Source organism: Budorcas taxicolor, chromosome 16, assembly GCF_023091745.1.
Source record: "Budorcas taxicolor isolate Tak-1 chromosome 16, Takin1.1, whole genome shotgun sequence".
In the NCBI taxonomy this organism is placed as follows: Eukaryota; Metazoa; Chordata; class Mammalia; order Artiodactyla; family Bovidae; genus Budorcas; species Budorcas taxicolor.
Window position 1 is genome coordinate 52,141,685 of NC_068925.1, and position 17,668 is coordinate 52,159,352.

At 61.5% G+C, this 17,668-nt stretch overlaps 2 protein-coding genes across 2 annotated transcripts; both read left to right on the plus strand.

The window, feature by feature from the left end:
- The first annotated feature begins 2,831 nt into the window (after positions 1-2,831).
- TNFRSF4 (TNF receptor superfamily member 4) lies at positions 2,832-5,418 on the plus strand. Its single transcript, XM_052653735.1, has 7 exons — positions 2,832-2,973; positions 3,229-3,351; positions 3,763-3,870; positions 4,125-4,191; positions 4,761-4,957; positions 5,127-5,255; positions 5,348-5,418. Exons 1-7 carry the CDS (start codon positions 2,832-2,834, stop codon positions 5,416-5,418), a joined length of 837 nt encoding a protein of 278 aa, XP_052509695.1.
- Positions 5,419-10,374: 4,956 nt separating this feature from the next.
- Positions 10,375-13,070, plus strand: TNFRSF18 (TNF receptor superfamily member 18). The gene is made up of 5 exons (XM_052654191.1): positions 10,375-10,528; positions 11,397-11,519; positions 12,421-12,508; positions 12,680-12,882; positions 12,946-13,070. The coding sequence occupies exons 1-5, from the start codon at positions 10,375-10,377 to the stop codon at positions 13,068-13,070; spliced, it is 693 nt and encodes a 230-aa protein (XP_052510151.1).
- The last annotated feature ends 4,598 nt before the right edge of the window (positions 13,071-17,668 follow it).

The following is a 17,668-nucleotide window of genomic DNA, read 5'->3' on the forward strand; positions in this document are numbered from 1 at the left end:
TTGTGGCCAGGCGGCTTCCCCTTGAAGTTTTGCGGTGGGCGGTTTGGTTAGAACCCGGGGCTTCCTAGCGTTGACATTCACCTGTGATCGGGTGGGGCCTCAGCTGCCAATTTAAAGTCAGGAGCGAGAGTCCAGGCCTGGGTGAGGCCACCTGGGAGGGACCAGGAGGAAATGGGACTTTAGGACGGAGGGGAGCTCTGAGGATGAGCGCTCCCAGGGATGGGGGTAGAGAACTAGGGGCACTCACAGAGTTTGGAAAGCACAGGAGTCCTGGCCTGGGGCTCCTTGCCAGAGATGGGGAGGAGCAGTCCCGGGGTCTGTGGTGAGGCTGGGGAGTTGGGAGCCTGCAGTGGGGGAGATGAGGCGACAGGTCCTCTACTGGCTCCTTCCCAGGGTCTGCTGTGCCTGGTGCGTGGCTGGCGTGTGGGGTGGAGGAGATAACACACTGGGGGTCAGATGACTGAGGGAGGGTCACCCATCAAGCTCGCTGCCTCCCAGCTGGCCCCTGCCGGGCACTGTCGGAGGCCTGAGCCCACGAGGCCTCAGTGGATGGCTCACCTGGCCAGATGGTGTATGTGGGCCTTGGCTGGGGCGGGGGCTCTGGCCGAGTGGGCATCGGGGCCAGCCTGAGCTGCCCACGTGACCTGCTTCCGAGCAGTGTGGGGAGGGGCTGCCCCAGAGGAGCAGGGCGCGGCGACAGAGCTGGTTTCCAGACAAACAAGAGGAAAGAATGTTTTCAGAACTGAGACAGAATGCGGGGCCATGGCGGTGGCTGAGGCTGAGCGTGTAGGCGGGCAGCCGCCAGCAGGTGTAACTTAGCTGGGACAGAGATATCAGTCAGCCAGGTCCATGGGTTGCCACATGTGGACCCTGTGTGCGGCAGGTGTTAGGGCTTCGGGCAGAGGGCGGGGTGGTCCTATAAGGAGTAGGGTGCTGCCAGGCCCGGAGTTACTGCTATCTCAGAAGCTATAGTTCGTCTTAAAAATGTTTTTCTTACCTTCAGTGGGAGAGGTGTACAATACTTGCATGCACACGTGTGTATAGCAGACTGCCTAGGTGCTCTACCCCTCCCATGTGGACCCTCCCTCTCTGGAGGGCTGGGGCAGGGACCTGCGGTGGCCCCTGCCTGCGGGCAGAGCCAACTGGTGGAATTTCCTGCAGGTGGGGAGGGAGCCCCACTTCTTACCTGTGCCCGTCACCACCAGGAGGAGGGGGATTTCCAGCCCCTGCGGGAGGCTCCCCGCCCAAAGCTTCAGGTTAGCTGTTAAGCAGAGAATCCTGTCTCTTGGTTCAGATTTTAAAGGCACCGAAGACACAGAACAGCCTCTGCCTTGGGGCACCAGGATGAGAGCTCTGTGTGGGAGGAAGCATGTGCACATGTGTGCACGCGTGCCCGTGCTCGTCTCCCCTCACGCCCCACAGTGCCGGCATACCAGCTGTCCTTCTGTCCCAGGGGCCCCCGGGGCTTGTCTTTCTTGTCTCCCCCAAACCCGGGTGGCTGTGGGGTCAGGGAGAGCCTGGCACGGCCTCCAGAGTGTTGGGAGAGGCAGTGCTCGTCCAGCCAGGGGGCAGAGCAGAGGGGCTGTCCTCATGGGCCACCCCTTCTAGACACAAGCCCAGGGCTTCACGAGGGCAGCACACACATGTCCAGGCACGTGGGGCTAGCACCACACATGCGTGCCACACATGTGGCTGACACACGCTCCCGGGCACACATCACACCCAGGACACCTGGGTGCTTGACCAGCAGTGCATGTTGGGTCTGCGTGGGTGGCTCATCCTCTTCCAGTCCTGGAGGCTGGACATCGGAGACCCAGGTGTGGGCATGGCCAGTGTTGCTGTGTAGACAGCTGTTTTCTCTGGGTCCTCATGTGGTCAGCTTCTGTGCATGTCTGTGCCCTGACCACCTCTTATGTGGGCACAAGGCACACGGGATCAGGCCCACCTGTGACCCCACCCCGCCATCATTGCCCCCTAAGAGGCCCCTTCTTCCAGCATAGCCGCATGAGGGTCGGGCTTCCATGTGTGGGTCGTGGCTCTAATGTAAATTCAGCCCCTGGCGCCTCCTGCTGTGCTCAGGGACATGCAGCTGCTTTCTCACACCTGCACACGCCTGCATACACTTGCCCAGGCTGGCACTCACTGTGGGCACTGGTCAGGAGGTGCCCAATCCACCAGAACTGCTGGCATTGGTCTGGGCTACTTTTGGACACTTGGGCCAGTGACCGTGCTCCGGAGCCCCCAGTACCACCTCCCCTCCCCCATAGTGGATGCCTGACTCTGTGTGCTGCCCTAGCTCACCCAGTGACTCTGGGCACCCTTTGGCGGAGCGGAGGGGAGGATTGGCATCAGTGCAGCTCCCCCATTTCTTCTGAGGGTTCAGCCCTGCAGAGAGAGTGGGAGTCTAGAAGCAGCGAGCCAGGTGAAGGTGTCCCAAGACCATTCTGGTCAGGGCAGCCAAGATGCCTGGCCGAAGGGGCTCCGGCTCTACTTCACCGTGAGACAGGAGTGGGAGTGTCCTGTGGTGGGTGCAGACCAGCTGGGCTGGAGATCTGGCCTGGCCCTAGTAGGGCTGGGGGAGCTGCGGGTCCCCCCTCGGGCCCTGGGTCTGCCGGCTGGGCTGAGCTGAGGCCTGTGGGCCCCGGGCCAGAAGAGAAGGCTGGGAGTAGGCTTCCCAGACTAGCTGCCTTCCAGCACTTCCTGGGGCCCTCCTAGTCCCCTCCTGGTCCCCTCCTCCTGCCCTCCCCACCCCTCCCCCGCAGCCCTTATAGCCACATCCTGCAAGGAAAAACCCCAGACTCCCAGAGCCTCGGAGCTGAGAGGAGCTGAGAATGTGCGTGGGGACCCAGCCGCCCAGGGCACCGGGCTCAGCCCTCCTGCTCCTTGGGCTCGTGCTGAGTGCTGCGGCCCAGCCCCACTGTACTGGGGACACCTACCCCAGTGGCAACAGGTGCTGCAAAGAGTGCCAGCCAGGTGAGTGGCCTGGACATGGAGTGGGGGAGGGGTGCCTGCAGGGACCTAGGACCAGGAGACAGGGTCGGAGGACACAGATGGGGCGGCAGGGACCTGCAGATGGGGTCACGCACTGCAGGTGTCATGAGGCAAGTGGAGTTGGGTTAGTGGGTGATCTGGAGCCACGCCTGGGATGACGGGCCAGCCAGAGGTCGGGTGGGGCTCCTGGGGGAGCGCTGGGCTGTGCAGGGCTCTGACCCCGGCCTCCCTCAGCAGGTTATGGGATGGAAAGCCGCTGTATCCACAACCGGGACACAGTGTGCAGCCCGTGTAAGCCCGGCTACTACAACGAGGCCGTCAACTATGAGCCCTGCAAGCCCTGCACCCAGTGCAGCCAGAGTGAGCACCACGGGTGCCCGGCACCCACGTCAAGACTCGACCGTGGCGGGGGCCTGCCCTGCCCCCCGGGGCCCCACAGCCAGCTGAAACAACCCACAGGGCACCTCCCCTTCCTAGGGGCCTAGGACCACGTGGCTTTTGCGGGGTGGCGGGGTGAGACCCAGAGTCAAGGGCTGCAGATGGTCCTGAGCAGACTGGAGGGTGTTAGAAGGGTGGTCAGAGCTGCCGCGGGTGACCCTTGGGGCCGTGTGACCAGGAGGGATGTGGCGTGCGTGGTGAGAGAGAACCAGAAGCTGCCCAGCTGTGAGGGGCTGCTGGTCGGGAAGGTGGCTGTGGACCCTTGACCCCCATCCTCAGCCTGCTCTGCCGCTCTGGCCTCCCCACTGACCACCCACCCCACCCAACCCCCAGGAAGTGGGAGTGAACCCAAGCAGAGATGCACACCCACCAGAGACACGGTCTGTGGCTGCAGGCCGGGCAGCCAGCCCCAGGACAGCTACGGCTACAAACGTGGAGTTGGTGAGGGGGCCTTGGGAGCTATGTGGAAGGAGCATGTCCCTCACACGCTGTCACTGCTCCTCCCAGAGCCCCCACCCCAGCCCCAGCTGAATGCCCCTTTCTCAGCAGATCACACTAAGATGGGGGTGGGGGTCTCCCAGGTCAGGGCCCATGGGTGGCATGCACATGGGGAGGGGCTCTCGGAGACCCTGGGGAATGAGTCTCTGGGCACCCCAGGGGTGGCAGATGGGCAGAGCCTGCTGACTCTGTTGCAGACTGTGCCCCGTGCCCACCAGGACATTTCTCCCCGGGCAATGACCAGGCCTGCCAGCCCTGGACCAAGTGAGTGTCCCTGTGGCCGGAGGGGTTGGGTGGCCTGGAGTCTGGGAGCCAGGGGTCAGTTCTGGGAGTAGGAAGCTGCTGGTTGGGAGCTCCTGGGCCTGAATCCCTGTAACCCTTGCCCCGCCCCACTCCGTGATGGTCCGTGCCCCCCCCATAACCCCTGCTCAGCCCTGGCCCAGCCTCCCACTGGCCTTCCTGCTGGGTCAGAATAGGGAGCCTGTGAGACCCCAGCCCAGGCCCTGGGAGTGTGAGAGCCTCACTCACTCACAGCGGAAAGGTTCCTTTCCTTGTCGGGGTGAGCCAGAGCAAGCAGGAAGAGAGTAGACGGGGGTTTGGGAGAGGAAAGTGCAAGTGGGAGCAGGCTAAGCGCAGGAGGGCCCGGCAGAGTCTGCGGCCCCTCTCCTCGCCACCTTTGGCCTGGACTCTGATGCTGCCTGAGTGACCCCTGCCAGTGTGGACCCCTGTTGCTTCCCACATCTCCCTGGTACTGCCCCAGTTCTGGGTTCATCCCACTGATGGGGGAGGAGAAGGGGGACTCTGGCCTGATCAACACCCTTGCCTGCCCTCAGCTGCACCTTGTTAGGAAAGCGAACATTGCGGGCGGCCAATAGCAGCTCGGACGCCATCTGTGAGGACAGGAGCCCCCCGGCCACACCACCGTGGGAGACCCAAGGCCCTCCAGTCCAGTCCACTACTGCCAAGCCCACCACCTCCTGGTCTAAGGCCTCACAGGGGTCCTCCATGCCCCACACAGAGCCCCCCAAGGGTAAGGGGACCTGGCCTTGCCCCAGCAGGGCCCTCCCCCCAGCCCAAAAGGGGAGTGCAGTGGGTGGGGAGGATAGGAGTAGAGACTCCCTCTGGGCTCGGTGGGGCCCTCCCTACTGTGGGTCCCTTCCCCTGGCAGACCCCACCCAGCAGGCCCTGCCTCCTTGCAGCCCCTGAGCTGTCCGCTGTCCTGGGCCTCGGCTTGGGCCTGGGCCTCCTTGCCCCTGTGGCTGCCATGCTGGCCCTGCTCCTCCACCACAGGGCCTGGAGGCTGCTGACCAACACCCCCAAACCCCCAGGTGAGTGCTTGTGGCGGGCCCCAGACCAGAGGGCCTCCCAAGGTGCAGGACCCCTGCCCACCTCTCACCTCTTGCCCATACCTCCTCCCCAGGGGGAAACAGCTTCCGGACCCCTATCCAAGAGGAGCACACTGATGCCAACTCCAGCCTGGCCAAGATCTGAACAACGTCTGCTGGGGTGGGAGCCGGTGACCCCTCCCCAGGATGGGGCCCCCGAGGGGCAGGGGGGCCCCCAGGTGCAGGTTGCCCCCCTGTCACCCCTGTGCGTGGCACCCTGACCCCTGCCCTGTGCCGTTTTAGGTGCTCCTGGGCTGGCCCTGGGCTCTGCTACGTATGCTGTGCATACTCCCCGCCCAGGGTGGGCCCCCAATAAATGACGTTGGCAGATGTGGGCCTCTGACTGGGCTGCCTAGGGCTGGGGGGTGGGCAGGGGCTCCCCTGGATCCCTCACAGATCCCAGGGCTGCTGTCCTGTTCCCTGGGCACATCCCACCACCTGTAGGGGGTTGGGGAGCCAAAATAAGTGCCCTGGGGAGTCAGTGCTGCACCTGTCAGCCACATGAGACCCTGACCCGGGGACCTTCCCTGGGCCACTTGGGAGGGGCTGGCAGGAGCTGGCCCCAAAGGTCATCCAGGACCACTCCTTGGGTTGCTGGGGCTCCTCCCAGGAGAGGGCACAAGTGTCTGTTTCTTCTCAAACCCCATGCCCTGCTAGACCCAAGTGTATGGTGACCCTATGACCCCCATGACACCTGCAGGGCCCCCGAGTCCCCTGAGACCAGATCCATGCCCTCGGGGAAACTGGGTGCTTCTGACAGGGCTGACCCTTCATCCACCCTGGGCGGGAACAGAACGGGCACCGTTATGCGAAAAGGTTCCCAGGTGGGAAACTTGTGTCCATGGACAGCAGAATGGGCTGTAAAAGCCCGCATGGTCAGACCATCCTGCTGGTCAGCACTGGGGGCGGCCCTGGCTTGGGCAGAGGTGTGGACTTGGGGTGAGTGGCCAAGGGCTTACTCGAGGTGTGCAGGTTAAACAGCTCAGGGAGCCCAGGTCAGTGTGGAAATGCTCTGCAGCCGATAGACATTTGTGCCCCGGGTGTTCAGGCAGATTGCAGAGCTACACTGAACCGAAATAAAAGACTCCCAAGCTGCTGTTGGGGGGGGGGGGGGTGTGGAGCAGAGAAAATCCGGGCAAAAGCCCAAGGCCTCACCTGGTGCACTTGGCAAATGAGCGCCTGGCTTGCTCTCACACCTTTCCCCGCCTGGTGGCCAGGACCCAGGCATCGCTGCACCAAGAGGGACCTCCAGCAGCTGAAGATCCTCCTGCCACATGTGTCAGGCTGCCTTCCTGCCCCCTGCCCCAAGTTTCTTGGGCTGGCTTTCTCCCCAGAGCTGTCCTGGAGGCCCATCCATCTCTCCTCAAACCTCTGACCTCTGGTGGCCTCTTGGGGAAAAGGAACAATGGGACCATCATATGTTCTTGGAAGGCTCTCAGGATGCAGCAGTGAATACACACAGCCTGTGCCCTTAGAACGGGCAGCAAATTGGCACCACCGGTCAGGGGCCTGTGGCCCCTGGGCAGTGCAGAGACTGTGCAGAGAGGCTACGGAACAAGCCAGAGGGGCCTAAGGGAGAGCCCAGGGCCTTAGGGCCTGAAGGTCGAAGGTCAAGGGAAGGGGCTTCCTCCCCAAACCTCCCAGCTGCTTCTCAGCCATGAGCCCCCCACCTGACCCCTTGCCTGGCGGCTCCACCTCTGAACAGCTGACAGATGGACGGACAGAGGTTGATCACTTTCAGTTTGCTTTCATGTGGCCGCTAAGCACACTCTCCACTCCTGTCTCTGCTGACAAGCCTCCTAAACCCTGTTGAGCTACCCCCTGGGCCCACAGACACCCACCCTGATATGCCCACACTGGGCCCTCCCCGCTCCAGGGCCCCCACCTGGCTCCCCATCCTCCTCCCTCAGCCCTCCTGATTAACACCTGGACCCCGTGTGGGACCCTCTGCCCCATGAATGAGCATCACTTGTGTGAGCTGAGACAAATGAAAAATGTGATGAGCTGCTCAAAAAGTATTGGAAAATACAGCTGGCAGATAGAGATCTCCCCCGCAGTGCCAGGTCACAGAAACTCCGCAGCTTGCAGCTGCGTGGGAGGGCCCTTCCGGAGCCTTGGGGACCAGAGGGCGACACAGGTCCCCACCCCCAACGTCAGTCTTGCTTCTTGTCACACACGACCCTCCCTCTGGTTTCCTGCTGCTGCAGGTGGCAGTCCCCTTTGCACAGACAGCTGCCCCCTGGTGCCTGCTGTGCTGGTCAGCTTCCAGAAGGGCCAATAGAGAGAACCTGGTTGAACAAGCATCATTTTAGGGGATTTATCATTTTTTCTTAGGCTCTTACCAGAATTGGGGTGACACCAACCTGGTACAGACCTAACTGTTCAGGCCTTTAAAATGAGCAGTGGCAGAAGGTCCAGAACTGCCCAGTTTTCCATTCCGCACCTTGCCCTGGGATCCAGCGATTGCTCAGACCATCCTCCAGTCTAGGAGCTGAGCTGTAATCTGGTGATCCAGAGAGAGGGCCAGTCCTAGGGGCCTCACCTTGCCCTCTAGGAACCAGAGCCACAGCCCCCGCAGAGACCCTCCCTTTTCTGCAGGGCCCAATTGCTTCTCTGAGGAGGGCCTTGCACATGCTGGGACCTGAGTCACAAACCCTCTCATTCTCAAACCAAGTTTCATGGGTCTGCCCTGGTCACCAGGTCATGACCCTCAACATACCTATGGGTGCCACCAAAATCACACTCCTGGGACCCCCACTGCCCACCCTACAGCATTCCCAGGGATCTCTGCCCATTTCCCCTGTATCAAGCTTCCACTGGAGGGCCAAGCAATCTGGGGAGGCTTCTTGAAGGAGGCAGGGCCCCAGAAACTAAGGTGAAGAAACTAAGGTTCATAGAGACAAGGGACAGTCTCATGGCGAACTGTAGCCTGGACAGCCCCTCCTCCCCACTTCAGGGTTCACTTGCTGTTTCTGGAGGCTGAGTTCTCAGCCTGAAGAGTTCAAGTGCTCCATCAGGGACCAGCACATCCACGGGCTGATGGGATTCCTGTGGAGAGAGCTAGGTTGAAGTCTGCAGGGCAGTCAGGGCTGCAGCCTGGAAAGCCCCTCCTCTCAACTCTGCAGGGTTCAGCCAATGATTGGTCTCTCCTTTCTGGCTCCTCCTCTCAGGTGTCAGCACAGCTGTAGCCTCCAGTGTATGTGATGTCTGGAGCCTGGCCAGGCCCACTTGGCCAAGCTGAGGAGCGGGGGGAGACTTGTCCTAATTTCCCAAAGTGGGGGGCTTGTTCTAATCCTCAGAAAGCAGGGACTTGTTCTGATCCCTGGATGGGTTCTGAGGCTGCTCAGTGCTGGCAATCCAGGACTTCTGGGAGGTTGTGGGGTCCCTGGCCTGGAGGCTTCAGAGGATGAGGGATTTCATCCCACCCGCTCTGGGTATTGGAGGGGCCTCACAGCGCCCCCCTGGGGAAGCTGGAGGTGGAGAGGGGGTCAGCCAGGAGCCAAGGGGCACAGTGAGGAAGCAGTCTTTGTTGAGGGTTGTCCCACCCCTAATGACTCAGGATGCTGTCTGCCACCCTGCATCCGGCGCCCACCCACACTCCAGTTCCTTCAGGCCTGGTGGCCTCAGGTTTTACATAGAAAACATTTCTGACCACCCCCCGCCCGCCCTCCTGTGATGTGGCTGGGGGTACGTGTGGTGTTTCCCCTGACAAGGCACACACATTTAGGTCACATTTAGTTCCCGGAAAAGAATTCCTGGCCCAAAGGGCAAGATCACTTAGGAATCCCCCAAGGTCACCTTCACACAGGGGTCTTTCAGGTGTTTGGTCCTCTGCGGTCAGTTGCTCTGCAGCCTACGATGGGACCTGCTCTCTTGGGGTCCCTTTGGGACGACCCCTTGAATTGTTTTTTTCTTTCTTTCGGTTGCACACAACTTGTGAGATCGTAGTTCCCTGATCAGAGATTGAACCCTAACCCTAACCCTGCCTAAGGCAGTGAAAGTACTGAGTCCTATTAACTGGACTTCCAGGGAATTCCCATCCCTTGAATTTTTTTTTGTTTTTTAAACTATTTTTTATAGCAGTTTTAGGTTCTCAGCAAGTGAGGGGGAACCTTCCCCTCATCAATACCCCCTCTTCGCTCAGTTGTGTCTGACTTTTTGTGACCCTGTGGCCTGCAGCACGCCTGGCTTCCCTATCCATCACCAACTCCTGGAGCTTGCTCAAACTAATGTCCATGGTTGGTGTGGCCATCCAACTATCTCATCCTCCGTCATCCCCTTCTCCTGTCGTCAATCTTTCCCAGTATTAGTGTCTTTTCCAATGAATCAGCTCTTCACATCAAAGTACTGGAGCTTCAGCTTCAGCATCAGTCCTTCCAATGAACATTCAGGGTTGATTTCCTTTAGGATGGACTGGTTGGATCTCCTTGCAGTCCAAGGGACTCTAAAGAGCCTTCTACAACACCACTGTTCGAAAGCATCAATTCTTCAGTGCTCAGCTTTCTTCATGGTCCAACTCTCACATCCATACGTGACTACTGGAAAAACCATAGCTTTGGGGGCTAAGATGGACCTTTATCAGCAAAGTAATGTCTCTGCTTTTTAATATACCGTCTAGGTTTGTCATAGCTTTTCTTCCAAGGAGCAAGCTCTATATCAGCAAAAACAAGACAGGGAGCTGACTGTGGCTCAGATCATGAACTCCTTATTGCAAAATTCAATAACCCTGAGGACAGTGCATTTGTTACAAAAGACAAACCTGCACTGACAATTCATCCTAACCCAGAGTCGGTAGGTCACGTCCGGTGGCTCGTCCTGTGCTCTGGACAGACGTGTGATGACGCGTCCTCGCCGCTGAAGTTTCCAGAGCAGCCTCACTGCCCCAAACCTCGGCCCACGCCTTGGATTTTGAGTCGCAGGGTCTCGGGGGTCCCGCATGGAAACAGTCCCTCGGGCCTCTTTGGGGCGTGGCCGAGGCGGAGCCGCACGCGGGGCGGGATCTGGGCGTGTCCGGGAGGGGCCTGCTTCCTAAAACCGCCGGGCGCGCGGCCAGGGGGACGCCATGGGGGCGAGGGGCGCGCGAGTGGCCCTGTGTGGTGTCGCGCTGCTCTGCGCGCTGGGCCTGGGCCAGCGCCCCCTCGGCGATCTGAGCTGCAGCCCTGGCCAAGTTCTGCATGGGACGGGGACAGACGCACGCTGCTGCCGCTGCGCCCCAGGTAAGGCAGGCGGGAGCCCCGGCGCGGAGGGCAGCAGCGCGGCGAGCCTCCCCGTGCTCAGGGCAAGCTTTCTGGGTCCAAAGCCCTGATCCCAGCGCAACCCGGGGGAGGCAGAAGTGGCTTGGGGATTAGGGATTGGGGGTTGGGGGATGGTGGTCGGGAGGTGGGGCAGGGGCAGGGGCAGGGGGTGTGGGAACCTTCCCCAAGCCAGGTCAGGGGTCCCAGTGTAGAGGAGGGCTGCCCCTGTTCCTTCTGAGTGGGTAGTGAGTGAGCCCTTGGCCATCACTCAGGCTCAGTTTGGGGTTGCACCCCTCTTTCTGCCAGCTCCCTGCCTCGGACCTGCATATCTGGGTGGGAGGAAAGTGGAATGGGTCAGTTTGGGGACAAATATTCTGGGGAAAACACCCAGGGTGTCACCCTGCCAGGACCTGGGGGGTGATAAGGGGCTCTTAGAGTTTAGGTCTCAGTGTCGTGGACACTGTGGACAGCAGTCGGGGAGGGATGGGCAGGCTGCCTGGAGGGTCCTGGCAGCTGAGGGCCATGCAGGATGGAGAGGGGGCCGGGAGTAGATCTCCCAGGTGACCCCCTTGTCTGTTGGGATGGCTCCGAGTCACATTGAGTCATGGTTACCCTGGGTGAGAACAACTTCAGGGCAATGGGGGATGCAACCAGGCCAGGTGGGTGAAGGAGCTGGGTGCCCAGGAGGGAGGGGCACAGCTGGACCAAGCCAGGATCCTGCCTCCCAGACAGTACTCTGCCCAGCTGAGGTAGCCCTGCCCTGCCCCCCATTCCCCTGGGGGGCAAGAGGGGGTGCCCTGGGGAGGGGACTCCCCCCAGCTGCTGAGAGAGCTGCTTGTTCCCTACCCAGATAAGGGGACCTGTCCTGAACCGGACTGCCAGTGTATCCAGCCTGAGTTCCACTGTGGAGACCCACAGTGTAAGAGCTGCAAGTACCACTCCTGTCCGCCTGGCCAGGGAGTGCAGCCTGAAGGTAAGTGGTTGGTGGGGGTGGCCCATGCAGGCCAGGGGCATTGACAGGGCCCAGCCAGAGCTCATAGCAGCTGGTGTGGAAGAAAGCTTGCTTGCAAGTAGGGGTACAGACACCCTCTGGGCAGATGGGTGCCAGTGTGGGGTCCTATGGAACCCTGGTGGGCAGGCAGTTCTCTTGTTCTGGCATCTCAGCCCTTGCTGGAGGCACAGCATCTGCTGTGTGTGTGGCTCTCTTGGCCTAGGTGTCTTCGTCCAGAAATGATGCCCTTAGGGCTGGTTGTGAGGAACAGAGGGGTGTCCAGGACTGTCTGGCCCTTAGGCCCTGGCTCAGACTATGTCCAGGTCTATACCCACCCTGACCCTCCAGGTAGAGCCCAGTCTGGAGTTCAGCCCCTTATCTGGAAGGAGCCTCTCATCCTCTTAGGGAGCTCTTTACCTGGGGGGCGGGGCCTGCCTGAGCACGTGGGGCCTGGGGGAGTGAGGGCAACAGGGGGCTGTGTGAGGTTTTGGGGCAGGGAAGCCTAGGGTGACTGGGACACAGCCTTACCCCAATCTCCAGGGCCCTCACCAGCCTTCCGCCCCCCAGCCTCCTGGAGCAAGCAAAGGCCCAAGCTGGCTCTTGCCAGGCTTTAACCCCGCCCCGCTCCATCATTTGCAAGCAGATACCTCCCCTCCCCCATATCCCTTCAGGGACCCTCCACTCAGTCCTGAGTCACAGCCTGCCCTGGAAAGGGGCACACTGGGGACCTGATTTATCCCAGGCCCAGGTCCTGTAGGCACCAGAGGCTCCTGTCAAATGGATGAGGTACGGGGAGGGGGGTGTCCTTCTGCTGGGGACCTGGACACCAGCAGGATCCCACCCCAGCCACCCCTGCAGCCACTGTATGTTTGTCTGTCTCCAGGCAACTTCAAATTCGGCTTTGAGTGTGTTGACTGTGCCGTGGGGACCTTCTCTGGGGGCCACGAGGGTCGCTGCAAACCTTGGGCAGAGTGAGTGCTGGTGGGGCCTTCTGGTGGCTGGGCGGTCCAGGCAGGCTTGAAGGTGGGGCCTCTGCTGTCCTTTCTGGTGCAGTGACCCCCAACAGCTCAGAGGACTGCAGCAGTGCGGAGGAGTGCTCGGGTCGCCGAGGGCTTACCGAGGGCTCTGTCCGTGTGTCCCAGCTGCATCCAGCTTGGGTTTCCCACCCTGTTTCCTGGAAACAAGACGCACAATGCTGTGTGCAGCCTGGGGCTGCCGCCCACTGAACCACCCAGCCCGCTGACCATCGTCATCCTTGCCCTGGCTGCCTGCATCCTGGCCCTGACTGTGACCCAGCTAAGCCTGCACATCTGGCAGCTGAGGCGGCAAAGAGTGTGGCCCCCAGGTCAGTTGTGCCTTGGGGAGGGGGGGGTCCCCTGCCTGCCTGCTGATCGCAGCCCCTCTGCAGAGACCCAGCTCCTGGAGGCCCCGCCACCCCAACCCGAGGACGCCTGCAGTTGCCAGTTCCCTGAGGAGGAGCGGGGTGAGCGGCTGTCAGAGAACAAGGGCCGCCAGGAGGACCTTTGGGTGTGAAGTGCAGAGGGCCCATGCCAGGCCCTCCCTGGAGCTGGCCCAGGCTGGCCCTCAGGAGCAAGGGCTCTGGGTCCCGCGGTGGGGCCCCAGCTCTGGGCCCGGCCCTGCTCCCCTCGATGGTGGAAGCAGGTGAGGGGTGATGACAGTGACCAGTGCCCTGGATCATGCTGAAGAGGCGGCAGCTATGGCTGGACCCCATGGAAGACACAGACGCACAGTGGCTGCCTCCCTCTCTTGCTGCCCCACTGGGGCCGCATCTGTGGGCCCCTGGTTCCCAGGACAGGAGGCCAAGGACCTGACTACAGGCAGCACTCAATAAACGCTTGTGCAGTGACCTAAGTGGATGTGTGCAGGGGGAGAAGGGACAGGTTCTGGATTCTTCCCCTGCCAATGCTCACAGTCCCTTCCTAGCCAAGGTGGGAGTGGGGGTAGGGCTGAAGTGGGACCATTACAGTCCTCAGCACAAGCCCTCAGCTGGGACCACAGGGGAGGCATGTTTTGCTGGACCCCTGCCCTCTGTGCCTCTTGGCTGCCCTGTCCAAATCCATTCTCCAGTGGTTGGCCAGGCAGTTGCTCGGGCAGCCGGGTCCTTGGTGTGTGTCCTTGGTCTCTGTGTCATGGGTGCTCCAGACTCTGGTTCTGGGCTGGCTGCACATCCTGCTGCTCCCTGTGGGGCACCTGCCCTTGAGTCATTGGGCCCCAATCTGGGGCAAGGTAAGTTTCCACCCACACTTCCTGGTGGATGTGGGCAGCCTCAGAGTGGCCTGGTTCTAGCCCTCTGTCCAAGCCCTTCTGTTGGCCTCCACCACCTCACAGGGCCCTCGCTCCTGGGGCACTGTCCTGGGGTCTTACCCAGCGAAGGCGAGCAGTGTTTTTCAGCCTCTTGACAGCACAACCCCTGGGGAGTCTGATAAGGTCTCCCAGGCATCCAGGGCGCGGCTGGCGGGCTAGTGGAGACCGGTCTTGGCAGCGGCCCTCTCCAGCTGTCTCCACCTGGCCCCCCTGCTGTCTGTGGCCCCAAGTGTTCTAGCCCCGTCCCCTTCTCCCCTGCTCACCGTGCCCTCACCCCACACCTGCACGAGGCCCAGGAGAGCCCCTTGATTCACTGGTCCCCACCCCCACTTAGTTCCAGGGAGGCAGGTGGACCCAGCTCAGAGCAGGAAGTGGAGGGGAGAGGGGCTCTGCACCCTGCATTCCATCCCTTGTGGGGCACAGCCTGCTTCCGCCTGGAAAGAGGGGCATGGCCGGCTCTTGACCATTCACACAGGGAGAACAATCCCCTCAGCTGCTTCTCTCTGCCTGCCCCTCGGGTCCTAGCTCTGGGGGCCCAGGAGCCAACCAGCTGCCACACCCTTAGGCTCCTCCTCTGCCCCCAAGCCAGATCTCCTGTCCCCGGCCAACCCTCGCCCACCCACCTCCAGGAAGGCCCTCCTCATCTCCGTCACCTGGGTCCCTTGACTGCCCCTCCCCCACCTGTGGGGAAGGGGTCCCCACCCTGGCTCAGCCCCTTGCTGATGCCAGGAGTCAGGTCCTAGACAGCCTCGAGGGCAGGAGCGCGTTCCGCTGACTCAGTGCGGAAAGTCCTCGCGGGCGGCTGGCGTGGGAGGAGTGCCCGGAAAGTCAGCCCGTGGGCGGTGGAGTGACGCCAGGTTGGGTGACGTGGAGCAAGCGGGGGATTCCTGCTCCACAGCAGGCAGGGGACAGGGGGACTTGCCCAGCCCAGCACAGGGACTGGAAGAGGGAGGCCAGTCTTTTTTTGGGGGGGTGGGCAGTGAGGATGACTCAGGGAGCTCCTGCCACTGGACTGGGCCCTCCCTCCATGCTCCCCTCCTCCCTGCAGAGCGCCTCTGCCCCACCAGGCCTGCCCACTACTGGTCACCCCAGCTCCCTCTGCTCACTCCCTGTTCTCCCCACTCCTGGACTCACGTCCCTCCCTGGCAGCCTCCTGGGAGCTGATAGCAAGCTGGACCTGAGCTGAACTGAGGCGCCCCAGCTGAAATCCCACAGAGCAAGAAGGGGCATGGAGGGGCTAGGTTGAGAGGAGGTAGGAGGCTCAGGTGGGTTGTCCAGGGCCGGGTGTGCACGGGCTCCCGCTAGTCAGAGCCCAGTCACTTTCCAAGGGAAGCCTGAGCAAGTCCAAGTTGGGAGGAGGGAGGCCCTGGGTGGGCCTGGGATGCAGAGCTCAGGGTAGTGGGAGGCACAGGAGACTCAAGAGTGCTGATATGTGGGGAACGGAGGGGGCTGGTATGTTGAGGGGCTCCCACCCACTCCCACTCAGCCCAGTGTGCTGGGATGGGCACAGGTATAGGTCACGGAGCCCAAGAATGACCCGAAGATGAGATTCTGCCCAGGCCAGCTCCAGCCCCTTGCTGCTCCGCACCGCCCCCCCCACCCTAGCCCCCACAGGGGAACTCCCCAACCCCAACCAGAGAGGCTCTCCAGCTGCTTAGCTCCTTCCCGCTCCTCCTCCCCGTCAGGCTCCAGGGTGTGTTCAGCCTGATAAGGGCCCAGAGGCCATCCTCTGTTCCCAGAAGTGCTTCCAGCCACAGCAGCGTCCCACCCAGCCATAGCACCTCACCTTGCTTGAAAAGGCCCCTGACCCCCGCTTCACTGAGGTCTGGTCTCAGCCAATGTGGGACACCCTCCCAAGCGGACAGACACGCCCATAGTGGGCATAGGAAGGGAACTCTCCCTAGACAGAACCAGATGTCTGCCCTCCCCCAGCCCCAGCCCTAGGGCAGCTTCAGGGGGCTGTCCAAAGGCAGGTGGCCCCTGCCTGCCCCCTCACCAATCAGATAGGTCCGTGGTGCTAAGTCTGGCCATTCAAGGGCCCTGACCAGGAATCGGGGCCATCACTCCCCCAAGTCCCACGATGGTTTCAGCACCATGGCCACTTCTCTGCAACTGGGCTGAGCTCTAGCTCTGCAGTGGTTTTCAGGGCCCCAAACCCCCACTTCCCAATAAGAAGTGGCCATGCCTTGTGGAGAGGAGTCTTTCCAGAGACACTGATTTGGGCCATGGCTGTTCCGACCCCTCTATTTGGAGACACATTGCAGGGAAGAAGGGTTTGAGGGGGGTCCTCTGAGTCCTGTGGGCCCTTTAATGGAAACAGACTCCTGACTGCCAGGGACTGTAGGAGGATCCAGATGGGGGGCAAGGGTGCGGCCATCACCTCTGGGGATGAACGAGCAGCAGGAGAACCTCCTTTATTGTTACCCAGTTTCTCCAAGTACCAGGGGCCCAAGAGCTACAGACAGTCCAGGGTTTGGGGTTGCCCAGGGATGGGGGCCTAGTCAGGATGTGCACGTCTCATCCCACCGTGGTCCCTGGCGGCCACTGCACCCACTTGGGGCCCAGGGACAATGGAGGCCTCAGACCAGCTTCCCCTCGAGTGTTGGGTCACCTCTGCAGATACTGCCTTGACCAGCTGGGGATCAGTCTTGCTGGAGGAGAGCTGGAGCATCCAGGGGCACCACTGTTCTACCATGGGCCAATTCATGAGCCCCAGGACAGCGTGGGCGAAGGCCCTGTGGGCAGGATGTGAGGAAGGGGCAGGAGAGGCCTGGAGGCTGAGACATGGGGTGTAGAGGCCCCTGAGGGGCGACCAGGAGCTGAGCCTGTGGTGACATGGCTGTGCAGTGACCTTTACCCCAGTCAGGAAAGACTGGTAGAGACCCTGAAGACACTGATGTGGGTGCACTCTGCCCACCCAGGGGACCACCTCTCCCTGATGGAGACTGGTTTTCACCCTCCCCAGCGTCCGGGTGCAGAGCTGGCCATCAGGCTGCAGAAGTGGCAGTGCTGAGCTTGATGCCTCATGGAGAGCCCACCAGACACGCTGGTTGGGGGGAGGTGCACTCAGGGCTCCTGGACCCTTGTCATACGGTGACAAGTGTGCTTCTGGCCTGGTGACCCTACACTCCTTGCCACAGCAGCAGGACGAGGAGGGAGTGCAGTGGTGGGGATGCGTGGGTGAGGGTGGGGATGCAGATGGTGGGGATGTGGTCCTGGCTTGGGCCCTCACTGGCTCTGTGACCTGGGAGGACTGTCTCTATCTCTCTGAGCCCCAGGTTTCATTTGGCTCTTCTCTCCCTGACTCCCTGCCTGACTGCACATCTCCGTGGACTGGCCAGTGGCTCCGCGGCCCATGCTGCCCTCTAGTGTGCTCTGGCCCTTGCACCCCTGGGAAAGGAGAGGGAGGGGAATGGGGGAGGGGAAGACAAGCCCCATTGCCCCTTAGGTCCCACCTGCACTCGGAGAAGACAATGGCACCCCACTCCAGTACTCTTGCCTGGAAAATCCCATGGATGGAGGAGCCTGGTAGGCTGCAGTCCATGGGGTCACTAAGAGTCGGACACGACTGGGCGACTTCACCTTCACTTTTCACTTTCCTGCATTGGAGAAGGAAATGGCAACCCACTCCAGTGTTCTTGCCTGGAGAATCCCACAGATGGGGGAGCCTGGTGGGCTGCCATCTATGGGATCGCACAGAGTCGGACACAACTGAAGTGACTTAGCAGCAGCAGCAGCACTCCAATGCAGAGCAGAACAAGGGTCCCAGCAGCCCCTCCCACCTGTGGTGGAGCCTGCTGGGGTCA

Excerpts from the sequence above, each read along its gene's own strand:
- TNFRSF4 (XM_052653735.1), top strand. The coding sequence starts at position 2,832 with ATGTGCGTGGGGACCCAGCCGCCCAGGGCACCGGGCTCAGCCCTCCTG. Across the intron at positions 2,974-3,228 it reads CTGCAAAGAGTGCCAGCCAG|GTTATGGGATGGAAAGCCGC; the intron begins GTGAGTGGCCTG and ends CTCCCTCAGCAG. Across the intron at positions 4,958-5,126 it reads CCACACAGAGCCCCCCAAGG|CCCCTGAGCTGTCCGCTGTC; the intron begins GTAAGGGGACCT and ends GCCTCCTTGCAG.
- TNFRSF18 (XM_052654191.1), top strand. The coding sequence starts at position 10,375 with ATGGGGGCGAGGGGCGCGCGAGTGGCCCTGTGTGGTGTCGCGCTGCTC. Across the intron at positions 10,529-11,396 it reads CTGCTGCCGCTGCGCCCCAG|ATAAGGGGACCTGTCCTGAA; the intron begins GTAAGGCAGGCG and ends TTCCCTACCCAG. Across the intron at positions 11,520-12,420 it reads CCAGGGAGTGCAGCCTGAAG|GCAACTTCAAATTCGGCTTT; the intron begins GTAAGTGGTTGG and ends GTCTGTCTCCAG.